We start from the raw sequence: 13,877 nt of genomic DNA, 5'->3' as shown, positions 1-13,877 counted from the left end.
TTTCCTATCCCATCGTCGCCATAAGACCTATCTGTGTCGGTGCGACGTAAAGCCGCTAGCAAAAAAAAAAAAATCCTCCTGAAATTTCATCCGAGTTTTTTAGCTTTAATTTCCATATTTGTATTTTCTTCTGTCATTTCTTTCACTAGCTCAGTTTTACCTATTTTCAATTTTGCTACCACTATTCTGTGGTCTACCGGGCGAGTTGGCCATGCAGGTAGAGGCGCGCGGCTGTGAGCTTGCATCCGGGAGATAGTGCGTTCGAATCCCACTGTCGGCAGCCCTGAAGATGGTTTTCCGTGGTTTTCCCATTTTCACACCAGGCAAATGCTTGGGCTGTACCTTAATTAAGGCCATGGTCGCTTCCTTCCAACTTCTAGGCCTTTCCTATCCCATCATCGCCATAAGACCTATCTGTGTCAATGTGACGTAAAGTCCCTAGCAAAAAAAAAAAAAAGAAAAACAACTCTGTGGCCTCCATCAAATGTCTCACCTGGTAGTGCTATTACATCCATTAACAGTTTACAATTTTTTCTCAAACAAACAAACAAACAAACAAACAAACAAACAAACAAACAAACAAACAAACAAACAAACAAACAAACAAACAAACAAACAAACAAGCAAGCAAGCAAACAAACAAACAAACAAACAAACAAAAAATACTGGCTTTTGTCCTTCTTTCACCCCAGCCATATCTAGTGATCTTTCTCCTATTCTTCTTTCTAAAGCAAGTGTTACCCACAATCTTTCCGTTTCTCTCACAAAATTCAGTCAACTATCTACCTCGCTGTTTCTTTTTCCATATCCAAAAGGACCAGTCACTTCTTCTTTCCCAATTTTGTCATTTCTGACCTGCACATTGAGGTCTCCTATGACTATCACTTCCACATCGGTCATTACTTTCTTGAGTGTCTCCATTTCCTCATCGTTTCCAGTTTGGGGTGTATAAGCTTGGATGGAGTCTTTCACTCCCTCTGTCGTCAGTTGTACTCTGATTATTCTACCACTAACATAGTCTACCTTATCCATATATTCATCCAGGATTTTGTTAACAATCACTCCTACTCCATTCTTTGCCCCACCTCCAGTATAGGGTGTATCCTCTACTCATCTTCTTCACTACTTTTCCCTTCCACTTGACCTCACTCAGTCCTACGAATGCAACATTCCCTTTCTTCATAAAGTCAGTCAACTCTTCTGATTTTCCTATCAGGGTCATAACATTAATTATTCCCACCTTCATAACATTGGTTCATGGTCGCCAACTTATCACAGCTCCGCTAGCACAAGACCTGTGCTTCGCCTGCAGGGAATGCTCTAACCTTTCGGAGGCTGATATTTACCATCACTCATCTTTAGGCTATTGTTACAATGGGTTTGCCACTCCCAAAGGCATTTTAGAGCTAATGCTAGCAATTACTCAGGCCTGAGTCTTATATGAATTTAATACCTTTTAGATTTCATAGTTCTGCCTAATATGGTTTAGAAACAGAGTATGAGGATCTCCTGAATACACATATGTCAGATTATTGCTAGTTATTGCCAAGAAGAAAAAAAAAAGGAAAAAGAAGAACTTTCCCCTTGAAAAATAAGTGATTCAGGGCTTATGGAACCATAACAGAATGTAGCTTGGGAAACGAGAAATTTAGGTCTAGTTCAGGTCATAAAATGGATCATTAGTATTCATCTTGGGATTGTCATCTCCTATGGTTCTGAGTTATTAGTTCCATAATGTAAGAGAAATACATTTTCCAGAATGACTGTTTCACACCTATAGTAGTGTCTGGCTCCATGACTAAATGGTTATCATGATGGCCTTTGGTCACAGGGGTCCCGGATTCGATTCCCGGCAGGGTGGGGAATTTTAACCATAATTCCCCTGGTATGGGGGCTGGGTTTATGTGTCGTCTTCATCATCATTTCATCCACATCATGATGCACAGGTTGCCTACGGGCGTCAAATCAAAAGACCTGCATCTGGCAAGCCAAACTTGTCCTCGGACACTCCCGGCACTAAAAGCCATACACCTTTTTCATTTACCTATAGTAGCAGGAACTGGCATATTTATTTTTAGATAGGGTAACTGAATTTCCATGTAAGTTACTAAAATCCTGGAATTTTCACTGTATGTTAGAAATGCTAAAGCAGAGGAAATGGTCTAGCTTAACAGTAAATAAAGGACCCTCCCTACAAGAAAACAAGCTTGGAATTTTACAACTTGTATCTAAACCACTGAGATCACTTTTCATTTCAAGAATCTCACTTGTATTAACAAGAACTTGAATTTGAGCAACCTTGGTGAGAAACTAACAACTATGTCTCAGAGCTATTGCTGCTAGCTTGGTAGTAAAAAAAAAATGTATAACTGGTAACCATGGATGAGATATGAGATTATAACATTATGCAGTATTCCTTTTCCTCTTATACTCAGGCAGATGGAGAAGTAAAAGAACAGACCCTCATACCCAAAGATGCCACCAGGTTGGTAGCTTGGATGGTAGAGCACTGGCTGGTTCAGTCCTGGCTCAGTCTGGTGCTCAAATATACCAGCCTTGTGTTGGTAGATTTACAGGCACATGAAAGAACTCATGTGGAAAAAAGTTCTGACACCTTGGTGTCCCTGAAAACCACAAAAATAGTTAGTAGGACATAAAACCTAGAACATTATTTTTACTTCCAATGACACTACAGTAATATCATCAATCACTTAGCACTCTCACTCAGATGCATGAATCAACAATTCTTCCATATGGGCATTGCCAGTAACAGTCATTTTTTTTTTTTTTTTTTTTTTTTTTTCTAGGGGCTTTACGTCGCGCCGACACAGATAGGTCTTATGGCGACGATGGGATAGGAAAGGCCTAGGAGTTGGAAGGAAGCGGCCGTGGCCTTAATTAAGGTACAGCCCCAGCATTTGCCTGGTGTGAAAATGGGAAACCACGGAAAACCATTTTCAGGGCTGCCGATAGTGGGATTCGAACCTACTATCTCCCGGATGCAAGCTCACAGCCGCGCGCCTCTACGCGCACGGCAACAGTCATTTTAAAGGATATAAAGTTGTCATTTATAAGCCCAGGTATCATAATTTTAGCCATTTAGATAACTAAATACGGTACTATCTGAAGTGAGATTTCAGATATTTTAATCACTTATTCATTAGTGTTCAACAATCACTGTAAGTAAAGGCCATATATTTCTTCTTTTTGTGTGTCTGTTTTCTGAGAACAGGAAGATAAGAAGAAAAAAAATAGTTTTCTGGAGTTTATGGGATGATTGAATAATATAATTCATATTCAAAATCTGTTGTATTATTTGAGATGAACTTATCAAGAAAATCTCTATGAATACCTATGTTTTCTCAAAATGAATGCTTCACCTCTTCTGAATCTCCTAATCTGAAGAGTAAAGATATGTCTCTAACTTGTTATTAGAATAGAGAGGCATTATTACAGTAAGCAATAAAATAAATAGAAGCTCCATGTTATGACCTGTGAGATGAGAAGTATTCTAGTTACTGATGTCACTTAAATAATGTCTTCAATTGTATTCTCTTTTGGTTCCTTTTCTTATTTGGGACAGGGTGAGACATCACACATTACTTAATGAGACACTGAGACGTGAAGGTGTGAAATGCTGTTCCTTGATCATTGTCATGATATTGTATATAGTCTTAAAGCTGGCATTGCATATCACTATTTATTTAACACATACTCATATATTAGGAGGTATTGAGACCATAATTTCAGAAAGATTAGAAACTTCATTCATTGTACAAACTTGCATTACATCCATTTCATAATGTTTCATTCACTACTGAGTCATGGACCGACGGTCCTGGTCATTGTTCACTTTCGAGGAATGGCAAAACATGGTTTGTGTGACTTAGAGCATGTTGTTATTTATTCTGGTGGTGGTTTTTTCTATTTCAGCCCAACTAATTATATAGGGCGAGTGAATTATCTAGGGGCTGCCTGGCCGAGGTGATAAAGGTGTGCCGGTTCACCCAGAAGGACGTGGGTTTGAATCGCCTTCAGGATATCGTAAAATTTAAGAAACGAGATTTCCACTTCCGGAGGTGCACATGGTCCTAAGGTTCAATCAGCCTACACCAAAAATGAGTACCAGGTTAATTCCTGGGGGCAAAGGTGGCCGGGCGTAGAGCAAACCACTCTACCCCATCAAGTGCCAAGGTTACGGATAGTGGAAGCCTTTACCTTCCACCTCTCCAAGGGCCTTCATGGCCTGTACGGAGATGACTTCACCTTTTTTTGTGGCTTTCTTGGGTGGATTATCTATTTTTTTGAATTGTGCATTGCAGAACTCCAGTAAGAGGGTAGCATGGCCTTTATAAGGGCAAATAAATGGTATTTTATTTGACAGTCACTTTTGGTGGTTCTCAGACCTTTGTCTTTCACAGTATACTGTCTTTTGCAGGGAGTTCCCATAGCACATAAACATCTTATGTGCACAGCTTATGTTCGGCAGTCATTGTTTGTAGGCTTGTAGTCATAATGCCATTTTGTCCATATTCTGGTATGTTTCGATGTTGTCTTTTAGTTTGACGTGTTATGTGCATTATTGTGTTAATTTTGTTTTTTAAAGAATCTATAGTATGGGTAAGTTCCTGATTAAAAGGAGAAAAGTTGAGGATAAGTCAGTGATAGAATGCAACAGCAAAAAAAATGGGAACAAACCAATTCTAAGTGTAAGTGTAGTGAAACTGTACAGAAGGGCATGGAATCAATTGGAAGATACCATAAAGACCAGCTAAAGTTATTTAAACATTGTATTTATGTTTTGTAAACTCAAAAACCATCCGGTTCCACTTTGTGTCAAGTATGGAGAAAAACTAAGCAATGAATGTTTTGTCCTCAGTAAATGGAAAACATAATCACCTAACCTACTTTAATTTAATGTTGTCATCAGGACAGCAAGTAAAAGGTATGGTACAGAAAGTAACCATTTCCAAAATAGCACAGGAGTCCAGTTATAAAGTTGTGGAAAAAACACATCCCAAACTGTTGCTGAGGATGTAATTTTGTCTGTCTGTGTGGAAATACCAGTACCTAGTGGAATCCATATTTAGTGATAGCACTGGAAAGGAAATATATTTGATTACATTTTCAAAAGATATGGCAGAGTGATGGCATGTCTTCAAAATTAAGTGCCACTCTTGTTACCAGGCAAGACTTGGAGGTTTCGTGGCACACCTAGCGAATTGTGGAGCACGGAAGCACACACGTTGAGAACTGATGCTCTAGAGTCATGAGCTCAACCTCAAACTTTTATTTCTGGCAGACCAAGAGCACACACCCTTGAACTTCACACTATGCACATATTTCACAGATGAACCTCTCACCCTGTATTACTTTCTGTACAAGTAATTGTGACATAAGGACATATCTCTCAAAATACAATGTCAAAATTATGATATTTGATTTTACTCTCTTATATATTGTATACTTGTCTGGAATATACTGTACTTGCTTATGACCACTCAAAATAATTCTCTGTAAAGAACTGTGCATATGGTTTTCGAAGTATTACTGTATCATTTTGGCTGCTTAGAAGAGCAGTGTGAGTTTTGCTTGCAGTTTTACACCTTTCTACCCTTCTTTAGATCATGTTTCTCTCACAAACAACTGTATCTTTGCCATAAAATTAAATAATTGAGTGAACTTGCTGTTGCTCTTTCCTTTAAAGAGTTCAGAACGTTGTAATCATCAGCATGAGAGAGGTCAACAGGAAGTATATGTGGTATATTTATATACAAGTAAAGAATAAAGAGCACCATCATATGCTATAAAAAATTTAAAGTCAATAAAGATGGTGTCAGAGAATACCCTGTGAATTTACAAGTAACTAATCTCATATTTGTTCCATATTGAAGACAACAATAAGTAAAATTCATTCAAGAATAAAATTTACTGTGTCCACCTATTCAATTCAATTATATTCTGTAGCAATTAAATCCTACATGAATTACATATACTAATTAGGTAGGGCAAAACATGTACCTAATTAGTATATGTAATTCATGTAGGATTTAATCACTACAGAATATAATTGTATTGAATAGGTGGACACAGTAAATCTTATTCTTGAAATAATTTTACTTACCCTGTGAATGTATAGAAATTTGTTCAACACCTTCATTATGGAATTGAAGCAGTTACTCAAAGAAGGGCCCAAGTCAGTATTTTATAATTTTACAGGGGAGACAAAAAGCAAAGTATATCATTACCAAGCCAAACATTATTTAACTATAGTTAGATATATAGCACTTGCACGATGATCTACGGCTATTTTCTCATTTCTAACATTTTTTTCAATTGGAATTATCATTTTCTGAAAAATCAAAATTGGGCCCTTTTTCAAGAATCCAACCTTTTCAAACAAGTGAAATCCTTAGTAAAAAATCTATTCAGAATATGTTTTGAATGTAAATTGAATCCTAACATAGTACCTAAATGAATACACTGATACTTCTCGAACATCATGCCATGAAAACTTGAATACTAACCAACAAATTATGGTCCTAATTTAATAATAAAAACATTGTCTTTCCTGCAATAATGTTCAAAATAATCTTTTGAGTTTTATGATCTTGAATAAGATTACTTGCTAAACATACAGAACACATTATTGTTTCCTCTACATTGGTATGCCACATTATTGCAAGTCTTACATTTTATCATCCTCACTCTGCACACCATTATCATCACAAGATGTCAGATTGTGGTGGAAGTTCAACGCCTGCTTATTTGTGACATATTTTAAGAGCTTCATTTCATCTCTAAACTTTGCTGCCTTTATAGGTAGAGTCTTTGTGCACAGAGGCTCAGAAGGCAGAGGGACATGATTAACCTCAATTTCAAAAGTTCAAATTGAAATGATCTCAAATCATTGATGGAAACACTGGTCTCTAGTGCCTTCTGGTACTGATGGAAAACAAAAAGTTTGTATTTTGTGATCATGAACTTAACTCCTTTAGCATTTCTTGCTACAAAACTATGTCTGATAAAGGGTTCCAAATGCTTTGAATAATCTTTGATCATGATTCCCTTCACTGCCACTGTCGTAAATTTTGTTGATATTACGTTATCTATCCACTCGTCAGGGTTTTCAACACGTTCAAGTTTTCTCTGCATATGCTCTATGACAGCAAAGTGGAAAGAAGTGTGAGATTTCTTCAAATCTGGCATTGATAACTAGACTATTCCAAAATCGTATCAGTGTAATGTTCATATTCTGTCCACGGCAACCATCTGTGAATACTAGAAGCTTTTTTACATTGCCGTTCAAAAATGCCTTAAAGTAGTGATCTAAGAACTAAGAACTTCATTAGCCCCTTTTTAGCCTCTCACTCTGGCCAACAATACATTACACCCTTTTTGGTTCTTCCAGAATACACAGACATTACCTGAAGCCATAACTGGTGACTATAGAACACATCACTTGTCACTAGATGTGGACATGGGATATTTTGTTTAAAATCAAATAAGTACATCAACTGTCTCATCTGTCTCAGCAATGGCTTCTGCTTCTTTCAGCTTAACATAAAATGCTTGATCTTTACATGTGTGGTTCTTACAATCTTCCTCAAGTGATGTTTTAACCGTTACACTAACTTCTAGCTGGATTTTTGCTTTCATTTCTTCGTATGTTGAGCAGACGTCACTTCTAGGCTGGCCAAACGGGTAGTTGTAGTTGTGCCTATAATACTTTAAGAAATATGAATAGGGTATTTTGCATGATGCAGTTTTGCGATTTTTCTTCTTTGCCCAAAGTTCACCGTAGACTTCTGGGAAGTGCTTTTCCAGGAACATGCCATAAAGTTTTACTGTATCTAGAGCAGCTGAAAAATATCTAGCTTTTCTACCGTATTTCCCATAATGGCATACACTATATTGAACGCTTTCAGGGTGATCCCTGATTTTCTGGACTATGTCTGTGGTTTTCCTGTTTGGCCTTGTGTTGTGTTTTCCCCGCAAGTCTATCGGGACCTTTCCTGCATACTTGAGATCAGAAAGTCTCCTTACCTGCTTTATACAACACCATGGAGACTAGCAAATCCCTCCCTACAGACTTCCTTCACAACTTCACAAATATGAATCTGAAAAGTATAATATTCTTCTAGGAACATAATATGATTGGTCATAAATATGTCCCAGAAATAGAGAAGTAAAACAATATTCACATCTCACTATTTAAAACACATTTGAGACACATGTGCTGTTTTTGTAGGGTTAACATTTATTAGGTCCTGCAAGAATGCATCTTGAGCATTCTGATCTCCCAAACTGTTGAAGTTGTTGAGTATTCTGAGTTTTATGTTGTCAGTGAAACTTATGAGACAACGTTGCATGCATGTGAAAAAAACCACGGACCCGATATAACACTGTGCAGCACAAATGCACAAGGACCCTATAATTCACTATTTAAAATGTACAGAGCAGTCATTCTTGATATATCATAGTGTCAATGTCTTAAGAATAATCTTTAAAATGTGTATAAATAACTGCAGAATACAATATTATTACAAACATGAAATAAAGTTTACCTGCAATTGGTTCCTGTGCATCTGGCAGGAATCATAACTTTCTTCTTGTTTAGATATTATTTCCCTTCTGCTCTCAGTTTCTTTCTTTTGTTATCACTTCATGTAGACAGATCACTACACCTCTTAGGTCTTAATTCAGTATCACTATCAGACATTATTAAGTCAATAATAACAGCACGACAAACCAACACCACACATTTACAGAAAGAGGTTATCTAAGATTACCAGCAAAACATTTCCTGCCTTCTCACTCCTGCCATAAACTACCACCTGTCTAACCAATGTAGGTTCTAGCCTGACATTTATGGGAGTAAATTCAAACATGAACAGTACATAATATTCAAAAGAGTGCATTATTGTAGAATATTATTAGTATAAAACATTCCAGCTGTCAGAATAAGGGCCCAAATATAAACTCTTGGGCCCTTCTTCTACAAAATGAAAACATTAGACTTATAACAATGTCCCAAATGGAATAATTGGGCCCTTCTTCTACCAACCATGTACTTTAATATGTGATTGCTCTGTAAAGTATAAGAATAGCTGGGCCATTGTTCTACTCACCAGATGTGCCTCCTGAAGAAGTGAAAGAAAAAAGGAAAAAAGTGAATTCTGAAAAATTGCTACTTGGGCCCTTCTTCGAGTAACTGCTTCAATTCCTAAAAGAAGGAGTATTGTCTGAGTATATTTCAGAGGAGGAATGATTATTATACCCCCCCCCCCCCCTACCTGTGTGTGTTATTTTTTATATACAGGCAGACACCACCACATTACAAGTATTCTTTCTTGAAGTTTGTCTTCTTACAAAACAGTGTTCAATGTTTGGTTGGTTTTATAAGTTGCTATGGCTACTAAATATTATTTGAAATTAATAATATATTTAAATTATCTGTACCAATATATTAGAAAGTTCTATTATGTTGTGAAGTGGTTAAATGATCTCAGAAAGTATATTAAATATTTACAAATTATGTATGGTATTTATTGAACAGAGCTTTAATGTCCTTTTCCTTAGGAGATAGTTTATGAAATTAACTATATTTCTTTAAAGTTATTTTTTTTGTAAATTGTCTGATATGTAGACCTTTCATAAAATATTAATTTTTGTATGAACAGAACTGTGTAAATGGTAAATATATCGATTTTGCCATCACAACACAACACCAAGAAATCAGAATATGGTCTTCTTAAAAATGCACAATAAATGATTTTTGTTGTATGATATGCCATCAATATCATGTACAAATACACACATAATTTATTATAGGTTGTAACCAAAAAATATTGTAGAGGTAGCATTATCAAGAGGAAGAAGAAGAACTTTTTAAGGCAAGGACGTAACGGAAACTGGTATAAAATAAGGCTACGGCAAATATCTTCATCTGCATGAGTAGATCAAGTGACTTAAAGTTTTATGAACAGCAGGATGTGAAGGGGAAGGATGGTGAGGAGGAAAGCAATCTGATATTCATGTCTGGATCTGCCCTAATTGTTACATGAACTCGTATGGTATGTTGAGCCTGTGAAGCCAAGGAATAATTCCATAATGAAATGCTCAAGAAATGAATATGCATGAGGAACTATTAGGTGCAGTTAACAACAATGCTAACAACTTTCTGTATATTCCCCAGCCATACTTATTTTCTCAACTTTTGTGATGAGTGTCTTCTCTTCAAAGTCACCTGCTTTTGTAACTGTGTGTAATGAAAAAGTCAGGGATCCATTGTGAAGGGATTCAGTCCAGCTAACTGTGATGGAAGACCAGTGGTAGCTGTTTGGTGTTGTATGGGATATCCATCCAAAATGTCTGAGTAAATTTTCAGCTTTCAGTGTAAACAGGAGGTATTTTAGGTTTAATTAGAAATAAATTAACTTCAGTACCTTTTCATAAATGGTAAATAAATTGTCTTTTTAGCTTCGTACCATGAGGGTACAGTCATCATCAGCAACTGTCTCCCCCTCAGTGGAGGCTGGTGTTGCACAATGGATACCAAAGAGGTGTATACACTTACCTTATAAACATGAAAACTCAAATAGAGAAAAATCATGCACATTTACTCTACAACAGGACAATTAGTAATCATTTTCATTCAACAACTCCAATTGAAATGCAACATTCCTAAGCTGTCAGGAGACATGGGAGATTGTAACATGACAAGTGCTACATCTCTAGAGAGCCTAAGAAAATGATGAGTTTCAGAATGACACTGCCTTAGCTACCTTAATTTTGAATACAAGATCTTAATTACTGTGACGTGTGTGCGCATGGTGTTTCTACATAAAATATGCAATGGTTCATTGCACAGGATGAATGAACGATATGTTCTCAGCACTTCGAACAGAAGACTAGTTGAAATAGAAACTTTCTCGATACTGTTTGTTTCTTCTCTAAGTATGTCAGTATCCATATCTGGGAGTGCAACAAATTCTTCTCAATAGAAAAGCAGGCCATGCCTCTAACCTCTCATTTCTGGACAAGCCAAAATCCTCTATAAACTACCATTTCTAGATTTGCAAATTTATGCAAACATGAAGGCTCTTACGGATGTACAAAACAAGATGCCAGCTACAGGCAGTCATGAATGAAGTCTGTAAAATAATTATCTAGCAACAAAATTGGTGATTCAGGAAAATTACTAGAGATTCTACAAACCTGAAACCTGCTTAAGAAGCTGCCCCTGCTCCCAGGCTGAAAACACATGATGTTTTAATTACCTTGCCAATAGTGCAGCTATATGTGATATAATTGTATGGTGTATGGTATTTGAATTCTACCTTTCTGTGCTTTGAGATATACTATGTGTGTGTGTGTGTGTGTGTGTGTTCTGAGTGAGTCATACAGAAATATATTTCTAGTTGCAGAGCTGGAAATAAGCATGAGACATCAAGTATTCCTGTTCCAGGTGCCTGTTTCTGAGAATAAATGCATTCACACAGTAGAAAGTATTCCAGCAAGGTAATTTATTTAAAAAGTGTTGTGAAGTCAGTTTATTTCCATGTGACATAACAGATACCAACATTCAAAGACCATATGTGATTATTGTATTGAACATTATATTTCCTCTAAAATACTACAATTATGTACGGTAATCGTTTATCTGTTCTGAGAGTTTTTTTTATTTTTACCAAGCTATATAGTATCGGTCACTGGTTTATGTGTATGTTAACAGAAATTGGGAAACTAAATTATGTTGGATCCTGTATGGTAAAAATCCTCAATGCCTCCACAGAATTTTTCCTGCAAGTTGCCCTGGTTCAGACCCCAGTATCAGAAATTTTTAGTCTCTTTTACCCATTACAAATTTTCTTACCACTTTTTTTCCTTTTCCCACAACCCATTCAGGAAAACATTGGGATAGTAGCCCATTTTAAGCTATGGAACTAATCATTGCTAACCTAGAACAGATTACACTGGCCTGCAAATTTAAACTTTCTGATCTTTGCATAATTTTCAAATAGTAATTTATTTATATTTCAGGCATGCTGAATCCAGATCTAAAGTCAGTTTTTCTCCATCGCATCAGGTTTCTTTGTAAAATCAAAATGACTATATAAGATTCTCACATGGACAGAATGTTTTTTTCTTATTATTTTTACCCATTTGAACACTCCTATATTACTCTTATATCAGAATAAGTAATGTATTGTGTAAAGAGGTTTGAAGAAAAATACTGTATTAAAAGCATCTGTAAACACTGCTTTGTACTTATAACATGTTCTAGAGTGGCAAGTTCACGGTTTCAATTTTATGGTATCTTGACTTATTTTACAAAACTTCTTTTGCGTTGCTGTTTTTGCTTGTGAGCTATAGTTGGATTTTATCTCTTCAGTAACCAGCAGTAATCTGCTAGAAGGTTCTTATGCCATTCCCCTTGATATCTGCATTCCATTACTCCTGGATCCTGGTGAAATCTTTCTCCTTGCTCTTCTTCTTTCTTTTTTCTTTATTGTACAATTTGGTTTACGCTGCACTGACACAGATAGGTCTTTTGGTGATGATAGAATAGGAAAGGGTAGGAGTGGGAAGGAAGCAACCATTAATTAAGGTACAGCCCCAGCATTTGCCTGATGTGAAAATGGGAAACCACAGAAAACTATCTTCAAGGCTGCCGATGGTGGGGTTCGAACCCACTATCTCCTGAACGCAAGCTGATAGCTACGTGACCCAAATCATGTGGCCACTTGCTCAGTTCCTTGCTCTTCACTCAGCATTCTTAGGTTCTCAGGGAAATAGTCCAGATGCGAATGTACCATGTGCACATGTTGCAGCATAATGTCAGAAAGAAACAAGAATTCTGTCCACCATTTGTGTGTAGTCTGGATGCTTTGTGCTGCCAAGAAAGTTTTTTACTACTTCTCAGAATGCTTTCCATGCTGATCATTCTGCTGCACACTTGACATCTTCAATAAGCATCAGAAAGAAGCTTTCTGATATCTGGACATATGAAGATATCCTCTTTGATTTTGGCATTACTGATGCCTGGGAATTGATGACACAGGCACTTAAAGCATTCACTTTCATTGTTCACAGCCTTAAAAAATTGCTTCATAAGCCCTAGTTTGATATGAAACAGAGGTGACATTAGGTTGGACCTGTCAACAAGATTTTTAGTTTTATGATTTTTGAGTCTACAATCCACTATCTACAGGGCCATTCTTTTTGTGTCCAGTGATGTGACCTTGCTTAAGAAAAACAGGGGTGCTTTGTATAACCTGTTAGTAAAACTAACAGAGTACCTATCATTTTTAAAGTCCCCACACTCTTGCCACTTGCATTTTACACATCATTTCAAGATTTCCATGTGTTTCTTGCATAATTTGAATCTGCAATGGAAACTGATGCAAGTTTGTTTTCGCTGTGAAGGACACACTTCAAAATATGCTTGGAGGCATGGGCGCCCACAAGGGGGAGTAGGCGCTTCCCCCACACCCGCAGAATTCTAAAAAGGTTGATGTTCAATTGATTAATATCATACCAGATTATTTCATAAACAGAACTTACTGACAGTCATCTAGCATCTGTTATAACCGGAAATTTCTGTAAACAATTTAATGTCGCTGACGTTATATTGGTTTTTATATTCAAGAAATTTGTTAAATTCCCCCCCGGAAAAGATCCATGCTTGGAGGCATCAATAAAATGTCTTGGGTATGGTCATACTGTGGAACTCCTAGTTTCAGCATAATCTCCAGAATGCTGTTGCAGTGAACCAGTAAACCCTGTTCAGAAAAGAAGGGTGCAAATTGTTCTTTGCTATGTCTGTACCAGTAGTACATTCTCCCTGGTGCCAACATGTCCTTTCAGGGAGT

At 36.8% G+C, this 13,877-nt stretch overlaps 1 protein-coding gene across 1 annotated transcript in view; it reads left to right on the top strand.

The window, feature by feature from the left end:
* Positions 1 to 11,550, top strand: part of LOC136864264 (N-fatty-acyl-amino acid synthase/hydrolase PM20D1) — a 372,268-nt gene extending 360,718 nt beyond the window's left edge. The window contains exon 9 of the mRNA XM_067141018.2: positions 11,424 to 11,550. Coding sequence (XP_066997119.2) covers positions 11,424 to 11,527 — 104 coding nt within the window. The 3' untranslated portion in view covers positions 11,528 to 11,550. The remainder of the gene's footprint in view (positions 1 to 11,423) is intronic.
* Positions 11,551 to 13,877: the final 2,327 nt, after the last annotated feature.

This window comes from Anabrus simplex, chromosome 2 (genome assembly GCF_040414725.1).
Source record: "Anabrus simplex isolate iqAnaSimp1 chromosome 2, ASM4041472v1, whole genome shotgun sequence".
Taxonomy (NCBI): Eukaryota; Metazoa; Arthropoda; class Insecta; order Orthoptera; family Tettigoniidae; genus Anabrus; species Anabrus simplex.
This window is presented reverse-complemented; position numbering and strand designations above follow the sequence as displayed.